Source organism: Neolamprologus brichardi, chromosome 5 (assembly GCF_056152115.1).
Source record: "Neolamprologus brichardi isolate AB-2024 chromosome 5, ASM5615211v1, whole genome shotgun sequence".
In the NCBI taxonomy this organism is placed as follows: domain Eukaryota; kingdom Metazoa; phylum Chordata; class Actinopteri; order Cichliformes; family Cichlidae; genus Neolamprologus; species Neolamprologus brichardi.
Window position 1 is genome coordinate 12,907,210 of NC_142108.1, and position 23,075 is coordinate 12,930,284.

A 23,075-nucleotide genomic window follows, 5' to 3' on the forward strand; every position below is an offset into this window, starting at 1 on the left:
TTTGATTGACTAAATTGTTCAAATAAAAATAGTTTTGCTTTAGCTTTTGTTATTATTACTACTACATTAACTTTGGTGTAAATAACTACAGTCTGCTCTTATATTGTTCCACCTGGTGCTTGGAGGTCGATAAAAATCGCAGCACGTCACTAAAGCCTGTCCTCACCCGGCTGCCGTCGCCGGTCCGGGGTGTCCGTCGCCGTCCACTTGAGCACCTTCAGTCACCAAAATGGCGAATGTGGTGCTGGAGTTTAAGGTTTCTGCCGGTGATTCAGAGCCACAGAGTCGCCCTGTCCTGATCATCGGGCAGCACACCAACCTGCAGCAGGTCAGCTGGAGCCAGATCAAAGGAAAACTCCAGCCGGTCATTAGCAAAGAGGTAATCTTATAAATGATAACAGAAGCTCGGTACCGGCTAATGTTAGCGTCACGCTAAGCAAAAGTTAGCAAAAGCTAGCACAGCTAAGTTATTTCATGACACAGCTAGCGAAAAAGAGTCCAAAGAGCAAAGCTATAACGGTGTCAGTGTAGGCTACTTAGTAAGCTAAGCGCTACAATAGTCAAGAGATGTTTGCGGTCTTATTTGTTTTAGGGTTTTTTTTTCCATTATCATTATTATTATTGCCATAATCACAATTATTATTAGTATGACCGTAGAAGTAAATCTCACAACACCAGTAATTCGTATTTTGCTTACTGCCACGGTTGCCCGGCTGTCACATAACTCCTGGATGATTTTAAGTTAGAAAAGCAGTACTTAAACCCAGACAGTGGTCATTAACCTTTCTCCGAATAGGATTTTACAACTGGAGCATTGACGAGGTTAAAGTCCCAGTCTTCGGTATCCAGATAACTAATGCCGTACTACTGCAGCATATCGCATATGTGTAAACTTATTTTCAACATAATCGACATACTGTCGATGGAGTTTGTCCAACGTGCTCCTGGTGAGTGATTAGATCACTGGTGGTGGATTTGGTGGCCAGACTAATACGCTCAGAGTCATTGAGTGTGACAGTTTTCCAGTCAGAGCGTCAATGATTTGCCGAGACACTGTTGGCCTGCTCCATGAAGCGCTCTGATTATTCTGAGCATGTGTATGTACCTTCTGTATGTAAGGTGATAAGTGTGAAAGCATCTGGAAACATTGTGACACTAGGAATTTTTCAAACCCAGTATCTCAAATTCCCATCACCTACTGGTTCACTTGCCTCTGATTTTAATCTGGTGGAAGCACTGTGACTGGTTATAGTCTTTCCAAAACTTTCCCAAAACCGCTTTGTAGATTCCTGTCATAAACATCTGGATTAACATATTTAATATTAATAGTGGATTATTATGACATCATCAGAGATTGTTGATTTCCCAGACTGCTTGTACTTAGTTTACAAAGAGTAAAAGAATTAGAGGATTTTTCAAAAAGTGTTTTTCAAAGCTTTAACATCTTTGTGGTGAGTCAGAAATGTCAATTTTTCCTCATGTTTTCTCAGATCTGGCAGGCAGCTCTGAGTGCTTTAAACCCAAACCCCACGGACAGCTGCCCCCTGTACCTCAACTATGCCACAGTGGCCGCCATTCCCTCAAGGGTCAGCAGGCACAACAGCCCGTCTTCTGCCCACTTTGTGTCCCGCCTGGTCCGTTCTTGCCTTCCTGGAGGGAATAACCGCTGCATTGTGGTCAGTATTTTCAATCAGAATTGTTTCCTGTTTGTTCTTCGGGGAAGTCAGTGGTTACTTTAAGCTACAGAACAAATCTGTTCTTTATAGATGCCTGCTTTCTGTGCCATGGGACTTCTGGGAGTCCCATGGCACTCAAATCTGGGTCATCCAGTGGTGAGGTTGTTTGCTTCACGAAGTGGCTAACACATAGGTCTGTCTCTGCTCTCCAGATGGTGTGTGAGCGTTCAGATGTGTTTGCATCTTCCTGTGCTATGGCCCGGGCCTTCCCCATCTTCTCTCGCCGCTCCGCATCCTCACGCAGAACTGAGAAGAAGCATGTGACCGTGGAGTTTTTGATTGTTGGGCAAGATGCCAATCCTCTGGAGGCTGCAGAGCTTGAGGTACTTTAAAGTTTTGGGTTTTAATTGTTAGTGCTGCTCATAATTGCCTTTTTTGTGTGTGTGTGGGTGGTCTGCCATCACTTAATGGCCTTTGTTTTTCTTCCCATGTTCAGTGTCTTTCTAACGCTGCTGATGGAGTTCGACTGAGCGCTCGCATTGTGGACACTCCATGCAATGAGATGAACACAGATCACTTCTTAGATGTAAGTGAAAGTTTCTGATTTGCATAAACTTTGTTAACCTGGAACACGTTTCCATGAAAACGTTACCTGTTAAGCTTCTGTGTCCTCATTTCAGTTTGCCCATTCTCACATTAGGCTATAAACTTAAGTCAAACTGTCGTCTATTTATTGATGTTAGTAACAGAAAGTGAATATCTTAAGATATTTGTTTACAATATCAGGAGTTAATTTCGCAAACCCATTGCATCACTTACATATCGACAATACTTTTTTATGTACACTTTAATACTTTTTAATTTTTAATTTAGAAGTAAGGAGGGTTGAAATCCGTTAAAACTAGTTTTAATATTTCTACTGCAGTTTTTCATCACATATAAATAAATTTCTGTTTCAGGAAATCAGGGCTGTGGGGAATGAACTTGGAATCACTCCAGTTATCATTCGTGGAGAGGAACTGAAACAAAAAGGGTTTGGAGGTACGACCTCTGCGAATGCCTGTGTGCTTTATTTTTAGCTTGAATTGTCACAGTTCTCCAGAATTGCTATGTCAAACTTTTTTGTTGAGTGTGCTTTAGCTAGAGAGACTCGTGGTGCAACTCTAATGGAAAGAAAGTCAGCTGCGCTGTTCACTGTGTCTGGTTTCAACTGAAGATGCCAACAATCTTCAGCTAGCTTTAAAGCATGGAGAGAATTTAGGAAAAAAATCTAATACATTTCTTTTTACTCCTCAAATACTAAACATGCATATATATATACAGGAAATACTTGGTTGAGATTTCCCTAGGGACACCAGATTTTTGGGACTGATCCCTAGTAGCATATTTTGAAGCTAGGCTCTATATTCTTTTTAAAGTTTTTAGTGTATAAGAGTGGCACGGTGGTTAGCACTGTGGCCGCACAGCAAGAAGGTCCTGAGTTCAATTCCACCATCAGGCCGGGGTCTTTCTGTGTGGAGTTTGCATGTTCTTCCCGTGTTTGCGTGGGTTCCCTCCGGGTACTCCGGCTTCCTCCCACCGTCCAAAGACATGCAGTTTGTGGGGATAGGTTAATTGGATAATCCAAATTGTCACTAGGTGTGAATGTGCGAATGAAAGTGAGCGCGAATGGTTGTCTGTCCCTGTGTGTTGGCCTTGTGACAGACTGGCGACCTGTCCAGGGTGTACCCCGCCTCTCGCCCTATGACAGCTGGGATAGGCTCCAGCGCCCCCCGCGACCCTGAAAAGGAGAAGCGGAAGTGAATGGATGGATGGGATGGATAGTGTATAAGAGGCAGTAATGAAGTGCTAGCTAAAATGTGATCCTAAAAAGACAAATCAGTGGCAGGCTGTAGTAGGAAAAATGCACTCAATGGAAAAATTGACTTATTCTTTAAGGGCTAAAATGGGCACCTATAGAAAACTGTGCCTGTAAGTCAAAACATGGGTCAAAGCTTAATTTGTGTAAAAGTCTGAACATTTTAGATCGTTGAAAATGCCCCCGTTACCTCTATGTCTTTGTTGTGCTGTAAATTTGTTTCTTCTCCCTTTTCTGGTTTACGTTCCTTTTTCTGAAGAAAAATGGGCAAATAGAAAGGTTAAAAGCGGGCAAAAATTGATCACTGGATTTAATTTTCTAGAAGATTTTCAGAAACCTGCGGTGGTGTGTTAAAGCCACAGCAACTGTAACTGGTCACAGTTATTCATCCGTTTTCTTTCTTCACCCTCTCAGGTATTTATGGTGTTGGAAAGGCAGCAGAGCACCCTCCTGCGTTAGCGGTACTGAGTCACACTCCTGAAGGCGCTACCCAAACAATTGCATGGGTGGGCAAAGGAATTGTGTATGACACTGGTGGACTTAGCATTAAGGGAAAGGTATGCTTCTGTTTCCTGTGGAGATGATAACTAATCATCTATTTAGAAAAACAGACCTGCATGTCTCACTTGAGTATATTTTACAGTGTTACTGGGATAGCTGATAGGTGAGAGTTGTCTATATATAGAAATATAATTCAACAGGAATAGAAAATTATGTTAATCAAGTGGAAAAATGCAACAATATTTGGCTTAACTCATGTATTTCACCTTAACAGTGCACTGAGTCATGGTGTGTTAGCACAGAATTTGTTGTGTGTACCCCAAACATTAATCTTCACTGTGATCTTGTGGACCATGTTGCACCTCCAAAGTCTTTGTCTGCTGTAATCTCTTAAGTTTGACAACTTCCTCATCCACTGTCTGGGCAGTCTGGATGATCCTGGAAACCTCCACGCTGATCTTTTAAATAAGCTCTAAGCCTATTCTCAGTAATCTGTTAGCAAGTAGCGCCTTTTACATTCACTAGTTCAGCCAAAAAGCTTTTCTTACTGTAAATGAATTTATAGACAACTGGATTGCTGTCCTGCTCACTGCAGAAGAGATCCATTACATGTAAATAAGTTGTGGTTTTTCCTTCTTCTAGACCACAATGCCAGGGATGAAAAGAGATTGTGGTGGAGCTGCTGCCATTCTGGGAGCATTCAAGGCCACCATTAAACAGGTGAGGAGACAGAAGGATCCCACATCAGCTCTCCTGGCTGTCATTTAGGCCTCAGTCTCAAATGACTAATTGGGAAGTAGTTGCTGGCTGTTGCTAAATAAAGCCAGTCGTGAAGAGGCTGCTGCACTAAAAACCTCTTTTTGATTGTTTTGGCTGCTTGTATTTTTTTATTATTATTTATTTTTCATACAAAGTATGTGCAACTGTGACAATCTGCTAGCGATATTGGCGGTTACAAGGAAGTTTTAGGTGCAGCACTTTATACTTGTTTGTGACCAATTTTTCCTGTAGCAGCAGCAAGCAACCTCCTGCAACCACTTACTAACCAGCTGGGGAATACAGGAAATTATTTTCCCCAAGCAACCGATGGTTATCATCCACTATCATCCATGGTTGCCAACCACTCTGTAGGCCACTTGGTGTCTGTGGCTTGAGCAGGTCTTTTAATCATCCTCTGTCTTCTGTTTGTTTCAGGGCTTTAAGGATAATCTCCATGCAGTGTTTTGCCTCGCAGAGAACTCAGTTGGACCCACAGCCACGCGACCTGATGATATCCACATTCTCTATTCTGGAAAGTGAGACTTTTTTTATTGATTTATTTTTAAGTAGTAATATATCATTTGCTTGGAAATTGATTTGACACACTTGGTATCAAATTACCTGTGTGGTTTGTATTCAATGTCTCTCTGCCATCAAAGTGTGACTGCACATTAACTGCGTCCGATATCATTTTCCACGCTAACTCGAGAGGAATGAATGTGGGCAGTGGTATTAAATGTCCATTCTCCCTTTAAAGGTCAGTGGAAATCAACAACACCGATGCAGAGGGCAGGCTGGTGCTGGCTGATGGAGTAGTGTATGCCAGCAAAGACCTGGCTGCTGATATTATTCTGGATATGGCTACACTGACAGGTGCACAGGTGGGTGACTCACTAAACCAACCACTGCAGGTGCCCAGATCAACACATTCTGTACTGTGAGGCAGGTGCTGCTTCATAGCTGAAGTCTTTGTTTCTGTTGCTCAGGGAATCTCCACAGGAAAGCACCACGCAGCTGTGATGACAAACAGTGAGCAGTGGGAAGCTGCAGTTGTGCGTGCGGGCCGCAGCAGTGGGGATCTCGCTCACCCTCTGGTCTACTGCCCCGAGCTGCACTTCAGCGAGTTCACCTCTGCTATGGCTGACATGAAGAACTCTGTGGCAGTAAGGATTTCACCACCTACTTCAAACAAGCTCAGTTTAGCTCATTCATCTTGGTACTATCACATGGGTGGCTCAGGATGTTTGCACAGTATAAATTACAATGAGATTTTTATTTTATTGTTGTGTAAATCATTATACATTCCTTAGTTAATGTATAATGTGTGTGTATGTGTTAGTCCCGTAGGGAAATTACTCCTCTGCATTTAACCCATTCACCCAGTGAAGCAGTGGGTAGCCACCAGTGCAGCGCCCGGTGCTCAGGGGTACCTCCAGGTAGCCTTCAGTGAGCCGATCATGGGGCAACCACTTTACCTACTGAGCTATCCTTGCCCCCCATTAAGTCCTTTAATATTGACAAAATCTGGGAGATGTGATTCCAGAAAGTGACCTGACATGGTTGGATGAAGAGACATGATCTCACCATTTTGAAGTTTTTACAGCACATAAAACCACTGATCTCTGCTAAAGAGAAGAAAAGAAACAGAAGGTTTTATGAGTTGTATGGTTTTGTGAATTTTGTGCAGACTTGTTATCGTCAGACTTGTTGATAACAAGTGTGACGATTTTCCAAAATATCCAAGCTTAGGGCGATCCGTGATAACTCACTAACGGAGATTTCCCGCGTTAATGCGGTTATGGCGTTAACGTCATTTTAACAAAATTAACACTGACAGCACTAGTATTTTTTTTCAATGGCTGTTATAATTTATTCAGGCTTGGTTGCTAAGGTGCGTGTGTGTTTTGCATTGACAGGATCGGGAGAACGCGCAGAGCTCCTGTGCTGGCCTCTTTATTGCATCTCACCTGGGCTTTGATTGGCCCGGTGTCTGGGTCCATGTTGACATTGCCTCTCCTGTTCATGCTGTGAGTATCTCATGCTTCGCTGTGTGGATGTGATTTTTAAAAAGCAAGCTAACTAAAATAACTAAAATAAATCATTATGTTGTTCATGTTCATACATCACCAGCAATACAGTGCGGTGCACTTAAAACACCGCTGCAGCACGCACATGGATAGAGTCTGTTTGCTGCTTTTCGTATGGCTTATGTAGTGAGTCACCAATCCACAACAGTGATAATACAGTGTGCAGGGTTTTAAGTTTTACTACTGTTTACGTTTATTGGATTGTGAAGTCAGGGTTGGTGGTGCTTTTCTGACTTTCTGAGGAGGAAATTTTGATTCCGAATTTCCAGTTTCCTGCTTCAGATGGAGTGCAGCATGTTTTTTGCTTCAGGTTCAGGTTGAAAATTGTAGAGCATCACTGAAGGTGTTCAGTACTGGCTTTAATCACACTTACAAATTTGTGCCAAGTCAAGTAAATATTGAGTGAAGACTCTTAAGAAGGGACTTTGCTGAATGTTTGAGGAAGTTGGCACCAAACACCACTGTAAAGCCTCACCTCTGAGCTAAACATTAAGGAAATCTTTGTCTGAGCTTATAAAACACAATCTGCAAAGACTGTGTGAATAAAGCTGAGAGGAGAATTAGCACCGATTTAAAATGAGACTTTACCGTTATTTGACCAAACTGTCCAGCTGTGTCAATCCAGTGGTGTTTAGGTTTAGAGCGTATTCGGAAGTGCATAAAAACGAACGTGTAGAACAGGAATAAAGTGGTTGCCAGTAAATGCCGTGACGTTCTTTCTATCAGGGATGTGCATACACTTGTCTGATTTCCTTGCTACACAGAGACTAGAGGAGCTGCTTTCTGGCGTATGCTTCCTCAATCACTGCGAAACTTCCCATTGTGTTTGAACAAAACAAGATCAGCTGACCTTACTTGCTGTGACTGGTCTACCTTTAAAATAAACTGGTTTTATAACTTTCCTGCAGGTGGTTTCCTGATGCTCTGTCATGGTCTTGTGATTCAGTTCATAAACAACAGTCCTTGCGCAGGCTTTCTCTCTAATAAATCTCCATATTTGTGGTTGTCTTGTGTTAGAAATTGATTTAAACAGCTTTATTGTGGCAACTTTTATGATGAATCAGGTTTCCAACAAGAGATTATGGCGGCAATAACTGAATGGAAAGTGGAGGATAAGGTTATTTTCTTCTCTCTTGCAGGGAGAGCGTGCCACAGGTTTTGGTGTTGCTCTGCTCATGGCCCTGTTTGGTCAGGCATCCGATGACTCCATGCTGAACCAAGTTTCTCCTCTGGGTGCAACCACCAACGCGTCCGAAGACCACATGGAGCGCGACTGCAAACGACGAAGACTGGTCTAATGAGGGGAAAGGAAAAAAAAACACGCCACGGTTCACTCCCCCGACTGCTCCTGTGCTACCACACACTCAAACTGTTTAAGCAAGTGCTCGTCCAATTTAGAGATAAAATGTTTTAGAGTCTGTGTTCTGTGTTTGACTTGACCGAATAAACCAGATAAAAATGAGTCAATCAGATGTGGTATAAATGATTGTGATCAAACACAGGCCCTCATTTGTCCTCGTTATGTGGCACTTGCCGCACTGATTGCCTCAATAGCTTCTTCATTATTCAGTTCTCAATGGTTATATTAAAATGTAAGCAAACTTAGTTACATTAATTATTGATTCGTTCTTCCCTTTTTTTTTTGCTTGTGTTTTTACCAGATTCTACAATTAGTGCAGTTGAATTTTTTTTTTTTTTTACCTCATACCTCAAATGTTGCTTTCAGTGTCCATTTCATCAGCAGAAATTTTTGTAATTTCATGCTTTATGCAAACAGAGAATAATGCCATACATGTTGTACTTAGACGTTCTGAAAATCACTGGCTCAAGATCAGTGAAGATAGACGTGTTATCTTTGGTAACAACTGCACTCTGTTAACGCTTTGTATCTTTGGACTGCCTAATCTCTGGACCAAAATGAGTGCTCACTGCACTTTTTAACAGTTTCACTCTGTCACATGACTGCTGATATGCTTTGTCAGCACAATACACACAGGCCAGACGTTAACTGTAAGTTGAAGTGTTCGTTTCCAGCACAAACAAGTTTGTTTTTTCTTCTTCTATTCGTATGACAATCGTGTTGTCCTTCAATAAAGGTGGTGCCATCTGTCATCTGTGTATGTAGATTCAGTCACTACAGAATTAATAAGCTGAAGGCTTGTTTGTTTAAAAAAAAAACAAAAAAAAAACCAGGAAGTCATTGGGACCTAAAAAATGATCTTATCCCCTCACATGACTTCAGCAATGTCTATCCAACTTGGCATGCCAAGTGCTTTTTATTTGTAGTGTAGTTTGCTGTGCTGGCATCTTGTAGCAGATCCCCAGTTATCATCTTTCCCTGTCATTACGATTTCAAAATAGCCAAACACCTAAAATAAAAAGTATTCAGTGCAACTCAATTTTATTTATATGTATGTGTGTATATATATAATATATTTATATATTTAATATTTATATTATTCACAGCAATAGTCATCACAAGGCTTCATAAGAACACTTCTGAGGCGAATCTACTCTCTACTGTTACCAATTTCTCATCAGATTAGTTTTTTAATTAACCACGCTGATTTCATTGTATTTTGATTAAGTAGGAGATGATTAAGCATTGTCCTAATCATCTCCAGGTTAAAACGTCCCTCAGTGTCTAAAGATGTGTGGTGTGTGTGTGAGTAATAGCCTCTTGTATTGGATAAAATGTCACAAAAAATAGGGTGTTTTTAGACTTAAACCTTGGTATGACTAAAGCTCAGTGCATTCAGGCATGCAATCAATCAATCAAGGCTTTATTCGCCACGTGCAGGTTGCCCTGCAGTGAGGACCCCCCCCCCCTCCCTACCACCACCACCACCTTACACACACAACACAGACATCACATGGGGATACAGGTCGGAGATCGGTAGCGTTACAGAAAAAAAAACCCACGGAAATATACACTACAATGGGAAAGTACAAGAGGAAAAAAAGAGACCTCTACTCATGCTGGGCTCCTGGGAGGACAGCATGAGAACAGGAAACAAAAAAACTCCTCTGCACAAAAAAGCACATAAATGTCCACAGCACAGCATTATGGAACACGTGACAAGCCACAGGGTCAGGTGGGGGGTGAGGAGTAAGCCGAAGCAAACACAGCAGCCCTACTGCCCAGCGCTACCATTCCAGCGGGCTCAGACCCGCCGTGTTCCCAGGAGGGAACAAGCATCGAAGGCGTTTGGAAAGGGAGGAGGGATGAGTGTGTGCATATCAATGTATATGTATGTGTGTGCGTGTCCAGAGTTCAGCTGACACAGTGTCCTTCGCCCTGCTAGGCTAAGTAAACAGTCTTCCAGCCAACCCAGGTGGCCTTGCATGGAATGGAAAGTTACAGACTAAACACAGTCGTTATGGGTGTTTTTGTTCGGCTCCAGCCTTGCAACCACAGCTGGCACCGAAAGGGTATCCGCATGAAGTGATGGTGCTTTTTACTTTAGTGCGAACAGCTCATATGAGCTGACAAACAGACAAACTGAGCATCAGAAAGAGGAAGGAAAGTTATTTAAGTGAGATTGAATGTGGCATGGTTGATGTTGCTGGGTGGCCTATTCCAGAAGCTACTGAACTACTGGGATTTTCCTGCACAAGAAGAATAAACAAAGAACAAAAGATCCAGGGGGCGGCTGTTCTCTGAGCAAAAATGTCTCGTTGGTGTCAGAGATCAAAGGAGGATCCCTAGACTGCTTCAAACAGATAGGAAGGTAACAGTAACCCATTATAATATAATCAAGATAAGCAGAAGAGCATCTCTGAATACAACACATGGAACATTGAAGCAGAAGAAGAAGACCACACCAGATGTGATTCCTGTCAGCTAAGAACAGGAAACAGGGTGCAAATCACATGGGCTCACCAAAATTGGATCATAAAAGATGTGAAAGATGTACTTTTAAATGATGAGCCTTGATTTCTCTTGCGACATTCAGATCCATCCTGCCAAAACAGTTCAGGGCGGTGGTGGTGTAATGGTGTGGGGATTACATTTTGGCTCACACTTTGGGCTCCTTAATACCAACTCAGTATCGTTTCAACACCACAGCCTATTGCTGACCTTGTCGGCTATGTAATGACCAAATACTCATCTTATAATAAACCATGTTATAACACTCTGATCATCTCTGGTTTCTTGAACATGACAGCGAGGTCACTGTACTCAAATGACAACTAAAGTTCCAACCAACCAGGAACCAAGTTGTACCTAATAAAGTGTTCACTGACAGTAATACACTAGAAATGTGCATATAAAACAGCAGCACATAACGAATCTTTTATGTTTAATTTCATCTTATCTTGTCACATTGCTTAATAATTCCTCTCTTGCAGTTTAGGATAGATACTCTAGAAGTGAGTATCTCCTGGTCCCGTAACTAAAGCACTGCTCGGTGTCAGAGATGGCTCTCAAAGCCGCGGTTCTTGTGCTGTTTTCGGCCGTGCTGTCCGAGGTGTCGGCCGGAGTATTTTTTAAGCAGAAGGAGCCGTGCTATGTCCCCTCACTGAAGAGAGGCGGCTTTGGACTGCGGTAAGTTCAACAAAGGCTTATGTCGCTTTTTTACATAAAGCATAACAAGTAGTTTAAACTATAAAGAGAAGCGGGTTTAAGTATCTAAGTAACTATCCGAGGCTCGCGACAGCCGTCTGTTAGCTAAACTGGCTATTGTAAATAACCTTAACTAAGAAGTTATTTATTCTTTAATAGATTTATATGAATAAATAATTCAATATAAAAGATTTAAATAAGCCGTACACAGATGTACTGGAAGTCCAAATCATGTTTTATTTGCTTTGTTTTTGTAATGTGTAACAAAAGAAAAAAAAACTGTTTTTTCGGTCGGTAAGTCACGGGATTTGGCAGATCCGTTTTTGCTGAAGTTCCCAGCAGCCCCCAAAGACTCATTTAGATTCAAAAACAGGTCTGCTAAACAGCCAGGAGTTCAGAAATAACAACGTGTCGTTCCCAAATCTCCGTCAGAACAAATATTAAATACTAGGCGTCTTTATGTGCTATCTGCGCTTCTATGTGAAATAAAAAGAATAAAATTGAGCGCTATTTAGTTTGAACTTGAACTGATTTGTGCCGTATTTCTGAAACCAGTGCAAAAATAGATATTCGGTATGTTAAAGAAGAATTTGCAGTGCTTTGCAAACTCTCAAACTTCCCCTCGTGTCTTTATATTTTGCTTCCAAGGAGCCAGAGTTGCCTTGTAATTTTTTAATGTGATCTTTAAAGTAGTTCTTCAGGCTCTCAGGAGGTCTTTCACAGTTTTTCTTTGGACATTGTCTGTTTTTTCTCTCCTTTTTAGTCTAGTCATTGTATCTGACCTGACCAAGGGATTAACCAGTGTTGTGTCTACAAATAAAGAACCATTTTTCCTAACATAAATACAATTGTTTGTTCCAATTTCTTCTGTTAAATCTATGAAACACACACTGAGAGATATAAAATAGTATTTTTTTCTTCAACAAACTGTGCTATTGGCTGGAAAGTTGGCATATGACAGCATGTAGTGTAGTGTGTCCTTAAAAATTAAGGAAACTGGAAAAATAGAGGAACAATGAAAATGTTGCAGGGCTTAAAAAAACCCTCTCTGCAGCAGATAAACAATGTCCTTAAGAAATAGCGAAAAAAAAGACCTGAGACACAAGACCCAAAAGATAAGTTAGAACTGTGCAAACCCTGTTTTTGCTTAATATACTGTATTTCAATAAAGTACTGCACCGATTTCCCATTTTCTGAGCAAAATCTAAAGAAATGAGGGGTGGCTCAAGACTCATTTTGTATGTTACTGGTATTACATTTGTGTAATACCAGTAATATGTGTAATACATATGTGTAATCTATATGGTATGGACTGACAGAGCACACGATATCGGTATATTCTTCTCGATACTGCAGTGTGAGGTTTTGCACATCAGACTAGTGAGAAGGACAATTCTTTTGCATCTTGTATCAAGACTTTAAAAGTTATTTTTTAAAGAGAGGAACTGAAACAGAAGCGCAAGAAAAATTTCAAACAGACTTTATATGTTGTAGCGGGGACATTAAACTTAAACATCAGACTGATCCAGTAACTGTGTGCGATGACACGTATGTTCACAGGACCGTACCTCGTCCTCACGAGTATTTGAACATTTCTGATCTGCCGAAGTCGTGGGACTGGAGGAACATCAATGGCACCAACTACGCCAGCACTACTCGCAACCAGCACATTCCCCAGTACTGTGGGTCCTGCTGGGCACATGGCAGCACCAGTGCGATGGCAGGTATGACTCAGCAAAGCTTAGCTATGTCACATTGTGCATCACAAGATTATGACACAGGTGTGCTTTCACTTCTTCTTTCCATAGAAGGGACACTGATGAACAGAAAGTAATGGCTGCTACTTATTTCTTATTTGCATTAAATCAGATCGAATCAACATTAAGCGGAAAGGAGCGTGGCCATCTGCCTACCTGTCTGTCCAGAATGTGATCGACTGCGGTAATGCCGGCTCGTGCCATGGAGGACACCACGCCGGGGTTTGGGAATATGCTAATAATCACGGGATCCCAGATGAGACCTGTAATAACTACCAGGCCAAAGACCAGAGTAAGACTTTCAAAGTGTACACAGTGACCAGAGTGATGATCATATGCCGTTTACTCAGTGCTAATCTAAGAGGCCCTGTTTTGGCTCAGGACACTCCTGCAAGACTGATGAATGCTGTTCTGATAACCTAGGTGAATAGGATTATTGACGTTAAAAGGTTTTTACACAGTGTAGGTTAAAATGCACAGGATTTACTGTATTTCACCGCATGTGCAAGAGTAGACAGACTCTTTCAAATATGCAACAACTAAGATTAGTAAATATATTTAAAGGACTTCATCAGAATTTGTTAGAAGACAATACATTTGTGTTTTTATGGTCAAAATGTTCCCCTGGCTGGCTGCTGCATGTCCCTGTGAGGCTGAGCCATGTATGTTCTGTTTCTCTCTCTCTAAAGAATGCAATAAATTCAACCAATGTGGCACCTGCACCACTTTTGGAGTGTGCAATATTGTGAGTAACTACACTCTGTGGAAGGTGGGAGATTACGGATCCGTCAGTGGGAGAGAGAAGATGATGGCAGAGATTTACGCTAATGGGCCGATCAGGTTTGCAGCTTTTTCATACGTTTATAAAACAGTCCATTCTGGTTGCTTTGTTTTACTTGATAATTCAATCTTAATAATAAAGCAGATATCCCAAACCAACACAGCACACTGGTTAGAATCCTGATTTCCACCCTAAACCTTTTCCTGTCATTCCATACTTATGTAGGGGAGAGCAGTGTGTCATGATTTATGAGAAAAATTGTCATCGATATACAAATTCTGTAAACATGAAATCACTGATTTAATAATTAATTACTTTTCTGGGCCAACTTTCATTTGTTTAAATGTGGTACAGGCTACAGTCAACACAAAAAGTACATGTTTGAGGCATAATTTTTTCAATTCCCAAATATATATATATTTAAAACAATGAAGTGGGCTACATACTGAATGGATCATAACACACAAGTATTGATCTGATAGCAACACTAACACCGGTATCTATAAAAATTAATATTTGGATCGATCCACCCGCAGATTTTTAAAAGAATCAAAAGTATGACTCATTTTGACTCTGTTTAGAAGGTGGTGGGTTGAGCAGCTTTTGTAGTTTCTTTGAATCATGTTTCTGTCTTGGAAATAAATGTTTATCAAATTCTATCTGCAGTCAAGAAGATCTGTGGTTTAAAGTAGCTTCTCTAGGCTTCATCATTTCAGCATCCGATCATCTGCTGCTGAAATGTTGTCAGTGCAGCAGAGCATTAAACTCATCAGTGACTGCTGCAACTTTAAAGCAGAAAGAGGAAGTAACCTGTGGTGTTTATTGCTTTTTATTTTTTTAGCTGCGGAATTATGGCCACAGATAAGCTGGATGCGTACACTGGAGGTCTCTACTCTGAGTACCAGGAGGAGGCCCACACCAACCACATCGTGTCAGTGGCAGGATGGGGAGTGGAAGACGATGTTGAATACTGGATCGTACGCAACTCCTGGGGAGAGCCATGGGTGAGTTGATCCCAGATAGCTAATGAAATGTCTTCTCGTTGCTGTTTGCAAACGGTTTTATCAAATCAAATGCATTTTCACGGTCACAAATACAAGAATATTATTTAATTTGAGAAAGAAATCCTGTATCTGATTTCTTAAAAGAATGACTTTATTATTTAAGTCTTGGCTTCTTTATTTTTGCCTTCAGGGTGAAAAGGGCTGGCTCAGGATCGTGACCAGTGCCTACAAGGGAGGAAGTGGCAGTAAGTACAACCTGGCAGTAGAGGAGGACTGCATGTACGGAGACCCAATCGTACCCAAGGACTACCTCTAGAGGAGCCCAGTGTCAGATTGTCGGCAGACACGCCGATGCCTTCCAAAGAAAAGCTTTTTGTGTTTTAATGTTAAGAAGGGAATAATTTCAGGTTTTTCTTTTTTTTAAACCTAAATCATTATCAGGGTCTTCCAGCTGAATATCAAACTGTTTATGCCGATTCAAACTGTCTTATTACCACAGAGAGGTGTGCAGGCTGTTTTACAGATTTAAACTTTTAAAGGGTTTTATCAGAAAGAAGAATGACACAAGTTTTTGTGCTGCAGCAAAATTCAGGCCATGCAACAGTCATCAAAGTAAATAAAGACGGTTTTTTGTAACCTACAGTATTGAGACAGCATAGGAAAGCTTTTAGTTTTAGTTTTGTAAATTCACAGTGATTCAGCCAAAGAACACAACTATTACACTTTCTGCTGCACTGCTCTGATGCCGAATGTTTGCAGTGTGTGGCGTTACTGCTACTGACAATGTTGCACTACACAGGGATGAATGCAAAAACTGAAATAAACATACTTTGTGTGCCTTTGTGTGCAGTTTGAGTCAAATATAGATTCTTGTAATTTGCCATTTGTTTTATGATGAACACTTTGTACCCAAAATATTTCATTGTGACAATTTGTTTTCAAACTGTACCAATAAACACTTCATCTGTCCTTTGAGTTAGAATGTTTTATAGAAACCTCTCAGGCTTTTCTATTTTACCATCCACTGTCTTTACTTTAATACTGACGTCATTAATTGACGTCAATCAGGTGAAGATGAACTGACAGTCAGTTTCATGGCGATCTCTTATTATTCCATAACAATACAATCACCTGATCTCACCCAGCAGAGCGTGCTTTTGACATAAGTTAGACACTCAAGAAAGCTGCAAATGAAGATGCTGGCAGAGCATCTCAGGGAGGAAACAGAATCTAGTGATGTCCTTTGGCCCTGTTAGCTGACCAAACTACATTTATGCTACCCGATGATTTCCTCCAATACACAGTGATGATCTCTGGAAGATGCAGTTTGCCCAGTACATTTCAGAGGCTTCTGAAATTTACCTCTTTAAAACATATTGTTTAGTTCTACCTTTCTTTTATTCTTTTGTGTATACTGACAGCCTTTCTGCACTCCTTACTGTCTTAAGAATTGTAAGAACGAATCTTTTATGTTTAATTTCATCTCATCTTGTCACATTGCTTAATAATTCCTCTCTTGTAGTTTAGGATAGTTTTTCACTGTCATTACAACATTATTAAAACTGAGCTGCACAGACAGTGCCACACTAAGAGCATTCTCACACATGTCACAACATGACTTGTGATTTCCTTGTAAAGCACGTGGGCTTTCGTAGTTGGGGTCATGTGACTAGTATCGGCACCGGTTAATCTTTACTGCGTTCACCCACCCAACTCATTCTCAGGTTGTTTATGCAGCGGACTAAAACTCTAGAAGTGAGTATCTCCTGGTCCCGTAACTAAAGCACTGCTCGGTGTCAGAGATGGCTCTCAAAGCCGCGGTTCTTGTGCTGTTTTCGGCCGTGCTGTCCGAGGTGTCGGCCGGAGTATTTTTTAAGCAGAAGGAGCCGTGCTATGTCCCCTCACTGAAGAGAGGCGGCTTTGGACTGCGGTAAGTTCAACAAAGGCTTATGTCGCTTTTTTACATAAAGCATAGCAAGTAGTTTAAACTATAAAGAGAAGCGGGTTTAAGTATCTAAGTAACTAACCGAGGCTCGCGACAGCCGTCTGTTAGCTAAACTGGCTATTGTAAATAACCTTAACTAAGAAGTTATTTATTCTTTAATAGATTTATATGAATAAATAATTCAATATAAAAGATTTAAATAAGCCGTACACAGATGTACTGAAAGTCAAAATCATGTTTTATTTGCTTTGTTTTTGTAATGTGTAACAAAAGAAAAAAAAAAACAGTTTTCTCGGTCGGTAAGTCACGGGATTTGGCGGATCCGTTTTTGCGGAAGTTCCCAGCAGCTCAACCATCAGCCCCCAAAGACTCATTTAGATTCAAAAACAGGTCTGCTAAACAGCCAGGAGTTCAAAAATAACAACGTGTCGTTCCCAAATCTCCGTCAGAACAAATATTAAATACTAGGCGTCTTTATGTGCAATCTGCGCTTCTATGTGAAATAAAAAGAATAAAATTGAGCGCTATTTAGTTTCAACTTGAACTGATTTGTGCCGTATTTCTGAAACCAGTGCAAAAATAGATATTCGGTATGTTAAAGAAGAATTTGCAGTGCTTTGCAAACTCTCAAACTTCCCCTCGTGTCTTTATATTTTGCTTCCAAGGAGCCAGACTTGCCTTGTAATTTTTTTTTTTTTACAAAACAAAAAAGCAAATAAAACAAGGGATTTATTACATTTGTGTAATACCAGTAATATGTGTTATACATATGTGTAATCTATATGGTATGGACTGACAGAGCACACGATATCGGTATATTCTTCTCGATACTGCAGCTGTAATGTGAGGTTTTGCACATCAGACTAGTGAGAAGGACAATTCTTTTGCATCTTGTATCAAGACTTTAAAAGTAATTTTTAAAGAGAGGAACTGAAACAGAAGCGCAAGAAAATTTTCAAACAGACTTTATATGTTGTAACCGGGGACATTAAACTTAAACATCAGACTGATTCAGTAACTGTGTGCGATGACACGTATGTTCACAGGACCGTACCTCGTCCTCACGAGTATTTGAACATTTCTGATCTGCCGAAGTCGTGGGACTGGAGGAACATCAATGGCACCAACTACGCCAGCACTACTCGCAACCAGCACATTCCCCAGTACTGTGGGTCCTGCTGGGCACATGGCAGCACCAGTGCGATGGCAGGTATGACTCAGCAAAGCTTAGCTATGTCACATTGTGCATCACAAGATTATGACACAGGTGTGCTTTCACTTCTTCTTTCCATAGAAGGGACACTGATGAACAGAAAGTAATGGCTGCTACTTATTTCTTATTTGCATTAAATCAGATCGAATCAACATTAAGCGGAAAGGAGCGTGGCCATCTGCCTACCTGTCTGTCCAGAATGTGATCGACTGCGGTGATGCCGGCTCGTGCCACGGAGGAGACCACACCGGGGTTTGGGAATATGCTAACAATCACGGGATCCCAGATGAGACCTGTAATAACTACCAGGCCAAAGACCAGAGTAAGACTTTCAAAGTTTACACAGTGACCAGAGTGATGATCATATGCCGTTTACTCAGTGCTAATCTAAGAGGCCCTGTTTTGGCTCAGGACACTCCTGCAAGACTGATGAATGCTGTTCTGATAACCTAGGCGAATAGGATTATTGACGTTAAAAGGTTTTTACACAGTGTAGGTTAAAATGCACAGGATTTACTGTATTTCACCGCATGTGCAAGAGTAGACAGACTCTTTCAAATATGCAACAACTAAGATTAGTAAATATATTTAAAGGACTTCATCAGAATTTGTTAGAAGACAATACATTTGTGTTTTTATGGTCAAAATGTTCCCCTGGCTGGCTGCTGCATGTCCCTGTGAGGCTGAGCCATGTATGTTCTGTTTCTCTCTCTCCAAAGAATGCAATAAATTCAACCAATGTGGCACCTGCACCACTTTTGGAGTGTGCAATATTGTGAGTAACTACACTCTGTGGAAGGTGGGAGATTACGGATCCGTCAGTGGGAGAGAGAAGATGATGGCAGAGATTTACGCTAATGGGCCGATCAGGTTTGCAGCTTTTTCATACGTTTATAAAACAGTCCATTCTGGTTGCTTTGTTTTACTTGATAATTCAATCTTAATAATTAAGCAGATATCCCAAACCAACACAGCACACTAGTTAGAATCCTGATTTCTACCTTAAACCTTTTCCTGTCATTCCATACTTATGTAGGGGAGAGCAGTGTGTCATGATTTATGAGAAAATTTGTCATCGATATACAAATTCTGTAAACATGAAATCACTGATTTAATAATTAATTAGTTATCTGGGCCAACTTTCATTTGTTTAAATGTGGTACAGGCTACAGTCAACACAAAAAGTACATGTTTGAGGCATAATTTTTTCAATTCCCAAAAATATATATATTTAAAACAATGAAGTGGGGTACATACTGAATGGATCATAACACACAAGTATTGATCTGATAGCAACACTAACACCGGTATCTATAAAAATTAATATTTGGATCGATCCACCCGCAGATTTTTAAAAGAATCAAAAGTATGTCTCATGTGACCTTTCTCCCCTTTGAAGGGTTGGTTCCATTATCAACTCAGTTTCCACTCAAAACAATGTACTCACATTTTGTTAAAAATACAGTATATGAATGTGATGACAATAAGCACATGATCCACGAGAGTTTGTAGTGTGATCGGGTACTAAATATGGTGCAGCTAGAATACTCCTACTTCCTCTTGTCTCGTTTTTGTTAGTTGAAATCTGAGGTGTGAAGCTGTTGGAGCTACAAAAAGATTATACTGAAACAGTTTGTCTCTGGGTTGAGCTTCAGTAGGACAGAAGTGTCGTTTTATATACCGCCTTCGATTGCAGTGAAAGTGAATTGTCATTTGTGGCATTATAGGCACATGTCAAACTTAAAGCTCAGAGGGCAAATCCTCGTTATTTGCAGATTATAAAGTGATGCAATGACAGATGAGAGTATTTGTAGTTCTTAGGTTTTAATAAGCATCCAATTTTATTGACATTTCCCACAGTCATTGAGTTGTCGTGTTGAGATTTTTGGAAATGTGTAAAAACCCAATGAAAGGCATAGTGTTTCGCTTTTACACAAGGATTTTTGTGAGCAAAGTATATATTTGTGCTTCACTTACTGAATTGTGTGATCGCAGCTAGTTGAGTTTTTGTTGAAGGTTTGATTGTAAGAGTGGGCCTTGTATTATTTATTACTAGCAAATGTACCAATATATACGATTGTGGGAATCACATAAAATAGTTGAATGCGAAATATAGATATAGTTTCATGAAGGTCGGTCTGCTCGTCTAGGAGGTGATGGGGAACATACTGTACATACATAAGCTATAATCATTATAGTCTGATGTCAGTAAAGTGTATTTGCCTGTCCCTGGCAGTTTGACAACCCTGAGCCATTTTGACTCTGTTTAGAAGGTGGTGGGTTGAGCAGCTTTTGTAGTTTCTTTGAATCATGTTTCTGTCTTGGAAATAAATGTTTATCAAATTCTATCTGCAGTCAAGAAGATCTGTGGTTTAAAGTAGCTTCTCTAGGCTTCATCATTTCAGCATCCGATCATCTGCTACTGAAATGTTGTCAGTGCAGCAGAGCATTAAACTCATCAGTGACTGCTGCAACTTTTAAGCAGAAAGAGGAAGTAACCTGTGGTGTTTATTGCTTTTTATTTTTTAGCTGCGGGATTATGGCCACAGATAAGCTGGATGCGTACACTGGAGGTCTCTACTCTGAGTACCAGGAGGAGGCCTACATCAACCACATCGTGTCAGTGGCAGGATGGGGAGTGGAAGACGATGTCGAATACTGGATCGTACGCAACTCCTGGGGAGAGCCATGGGTGAGTCGATCCCAGATAGCTAATGAAATGTCTTCTCGTTGCTGTTTGCAGCCGGTTTTATCAAATCAAATGCATTTTCACGGTCACAAATACAAGAATATTATTTAATTTGAGAAAGAAATCCTGTATCTGATTTCTTAAAAGAATGACTTTATTATTTAAGTCTTGGCTTCTTTATTTTTGCCTTCAGGGTGAAAAGGGCTGGCTCAGGATCGTAACTAGTGCCTACAAGGGAGGAAGTGGCAGTAAGTACAACCTGGCAGTAGAGGAGGACTGCATGTACGGAGACCCAATCGTACCCAAGGACTACCTCTAGAGGAGCCCAGTGTCAGATTGTCGGCAGACATTCCGATGCCTTCCAAAGAAAAGCTTTTTGTGTTTTAATGTTAAGAAGGGAATAAGTTCAGGTTTTTCTTTTTTTTAAACCTAAATCATTATCAGGGTCTTCCAGCTGAATATCAAACTGTTTATGCCGATTCAAACTGTCTTATTACCACAGAGAGGTGTGCAGGCTGTTTTACAGATTTAAACTTTTAAAGGGTTTTATCAGAAAGAAGAATAACACAAGTTTTTGTGCTGCAGCAAAATTCAGGCCATGCAACAGTCATCAAAGTAAATAAAGAGGGTTTTTTGTAACCTACAGTATTGAGACAGCATAGGAAAGCTTTTAGTTTTAATTTGTAAATTCACAGTGATTCAGCCAAAGAACACAACTATTACACTTTCTGCTGCACTGCTCTGACGCCAAATGTTTGCAGTGTGTGGCGTTACTGCTACTGACAATGTTGCACTACACAGGGATGAATGCAAAAACTGAAATAAACATACTTTGTGTGCCTTTGTGTGCAGTTTGAGTCAAATATAGATTCTTGTAATTTGCCATTTGTTTTATGATGAACACTTTGTACCCAAAATATTTCATTGTGACAATTTGTTTTCAAACTGTACCAATAAACACTTCATCTGTCCTTTGAGTTAGAATGTTTTATAGAAACCTCTCAGGCTTTTCTATTTTACCATCCACTGTCTTTACTTTAATACTGACGTCATTAATTGATGTCAATCAGGTGAAGATGAACTGACAGTCAGCTTCATGGCGATCTCTTATTATTCCATAACAATACAATCACCTGATCTCACCCAGCAGAGCGTGCTTTTGACATAAGTTAGACACTCAAGAAAGCTGCAAATGAAGATGCTGGCAGAGCATCTCAGGGAGGAAACAGAATCTAGTGATGTCCTTTGGCCCCGTTAGCTGACCAAACTACATTTATGCTACCTGATGATTTCCTCCAATACACAGTGATGATCTTTGGAAGATGCAGTTTGCCCAGTACATTTCAGAGGCTTCTGAAGTTTACTGAAAGAAGCTTTTTGCAAAATAAGCAGTCTTCATACCAGCAGATACACAAAAGGAGAAAAGGCACATAAAGGTAAAAACAAGTTTTCTATTAGTTAATTCAAATCAGTTCCATTTTATTTGTATAGTATTGAATCACTGTTGCCTCACGGCCGTTTATACCATCACCTGATTGTTGGGCTTTCTCGTTTACAGAGAAAGCCCAACAATCGGGTGATTCCTTATGAGCAAGCACGTGGTGACAGTGGGAAGGAAAAACTGTCAGGTGGCTCGGCCTGGGTAAAGCTAGAGAGAGTGTAGGACCTGAGAGCAGAAATTAAAGTGGGTGGAAAATTCAGACTGAAAAGCAGCTCTTGCATTTTCTATTAATGTGACAGACCTGCAAAGAATGAACTACATACCAACTGTAAATCAAGAGCCTGTGCAGGTGAAATGCACAGCCCGGTGAAGGCCTTTATCAGAAAGTTGCAGTTTCCTTCAAGCCATTTGAAGAGCAACATTCTTACATGCCAGCAGGGAAGATGTTGCTTCTTTTTGAATCCATGTTCATTTGTGAACACACATTTTTAGTGATAAAGATTAACAGATACAGATCCTCTCTCAGTGGTGATTGCCTGTCTGCTGGTGTAGTCAGGTGTTTCAATACATCTGACTACACAGGTGCTGCTTCTCCTAAAGGAACACTTTCTCTACCATTTGTCATTGTTAGCCAATGGTAAATATTTAGATAACTACAGAAGTGACATTTTTACAATTCTTAAGACAGTAAGGAGTGCGGAAAGGCTGTCAGCATACACAAAAGAATAAAAGAAAGGTAGAACTAAACAATATGTTTTAAAGAGGTCTAATTTGCATCGTTAAACAGTCATTGGTTC

At 40.6% G+C, this 23,075-nt stretch overlaps 3 protein-coding genes across 3 annotated transcripts; all 3 read left to right on the top strand.

Moving 5' to 3' along the window:
• Window positions 1–178: 178 nt before the first annotated feature.
• npepl1 (aminopeptidase like 1) lies at window positions 179–8,993 on the top strand. The gene is made up of 12 exons (XM_087840696.1): window positions 179–379; window positions 1,491–1,676; window positions 1,889–2,059; window positions 2,173–2,262; window positions 2,636–2,717; window positions 3,949–4,091; window positions 4,678–4,755; window positions 5,230–5,330; window positions 5,552–5,675; window positions 5,781–5,957; window positions 6,711–6,821; window positions 8,021–8,993. The coding sequence occupies exons 1-12, from the start codon at window positions 230–232 to the stop codon at window positions 8,177–8,179; spliced, it is 1,572 nt and encodes a 523-aa protein (XP_087696822.1). The 5' UTR covers window positions 179–229; the 3' UTR covers window positions 8,180–8,993.
• A 2,127-nt stretch (window positions 8,994–11,120) lies between these two features.
• On the top strand, window positions 11,121–15,959 carry LOC148102745 (cathepsin Z-like). The gene is made up of 6 exons (XM_087840698.1): window positions 11,121–11,430; window positions 13,009–13,172; window positions 13,318–13,497; window positions 13,895–14,045; window positions 14,828–14,990; window positions 15,181–15,959. Exons 1-6 carry the CDS (start codon window positions 11,303–11,305, stop codon window positions 15,304–15,306), a joined length of 912 nt encoding a protein of 303 aa, XP_087696824.1. The 5' UTR covers window positions 11,121–11,302; the 3' UTR covers window positions 15,307–15,959.
• A 675-nt stretch (window positions 15,960–16,634) lies between these two features.
• On the top strand, window positions 16,635–21,808 carry ctsz (cathepsin Z). The gene is made up of 6 exons (XM_087840699.1): window positions 16,635–16,920; window positions 17,982–18,145; window positions 18,291–18,470; window positions 18,868–19,018; window positions 20,678–20,840; window positions 21,031–21,808. Exons 1-6 carry the CDS (start codon window positions 16,793–16,795, stop codon window positions 21,154–21,156), a joined length of 912 nt encoding a protein of 303 aa, XP_087696825.1. The 5' UTR covers window positions 16,635–16,792; the 3' UTR covers window positions 21,157–21,808.
• The last annotated feature ends 1,267 nt before the right edge of the window (window positions 21,809–23,075 follow it).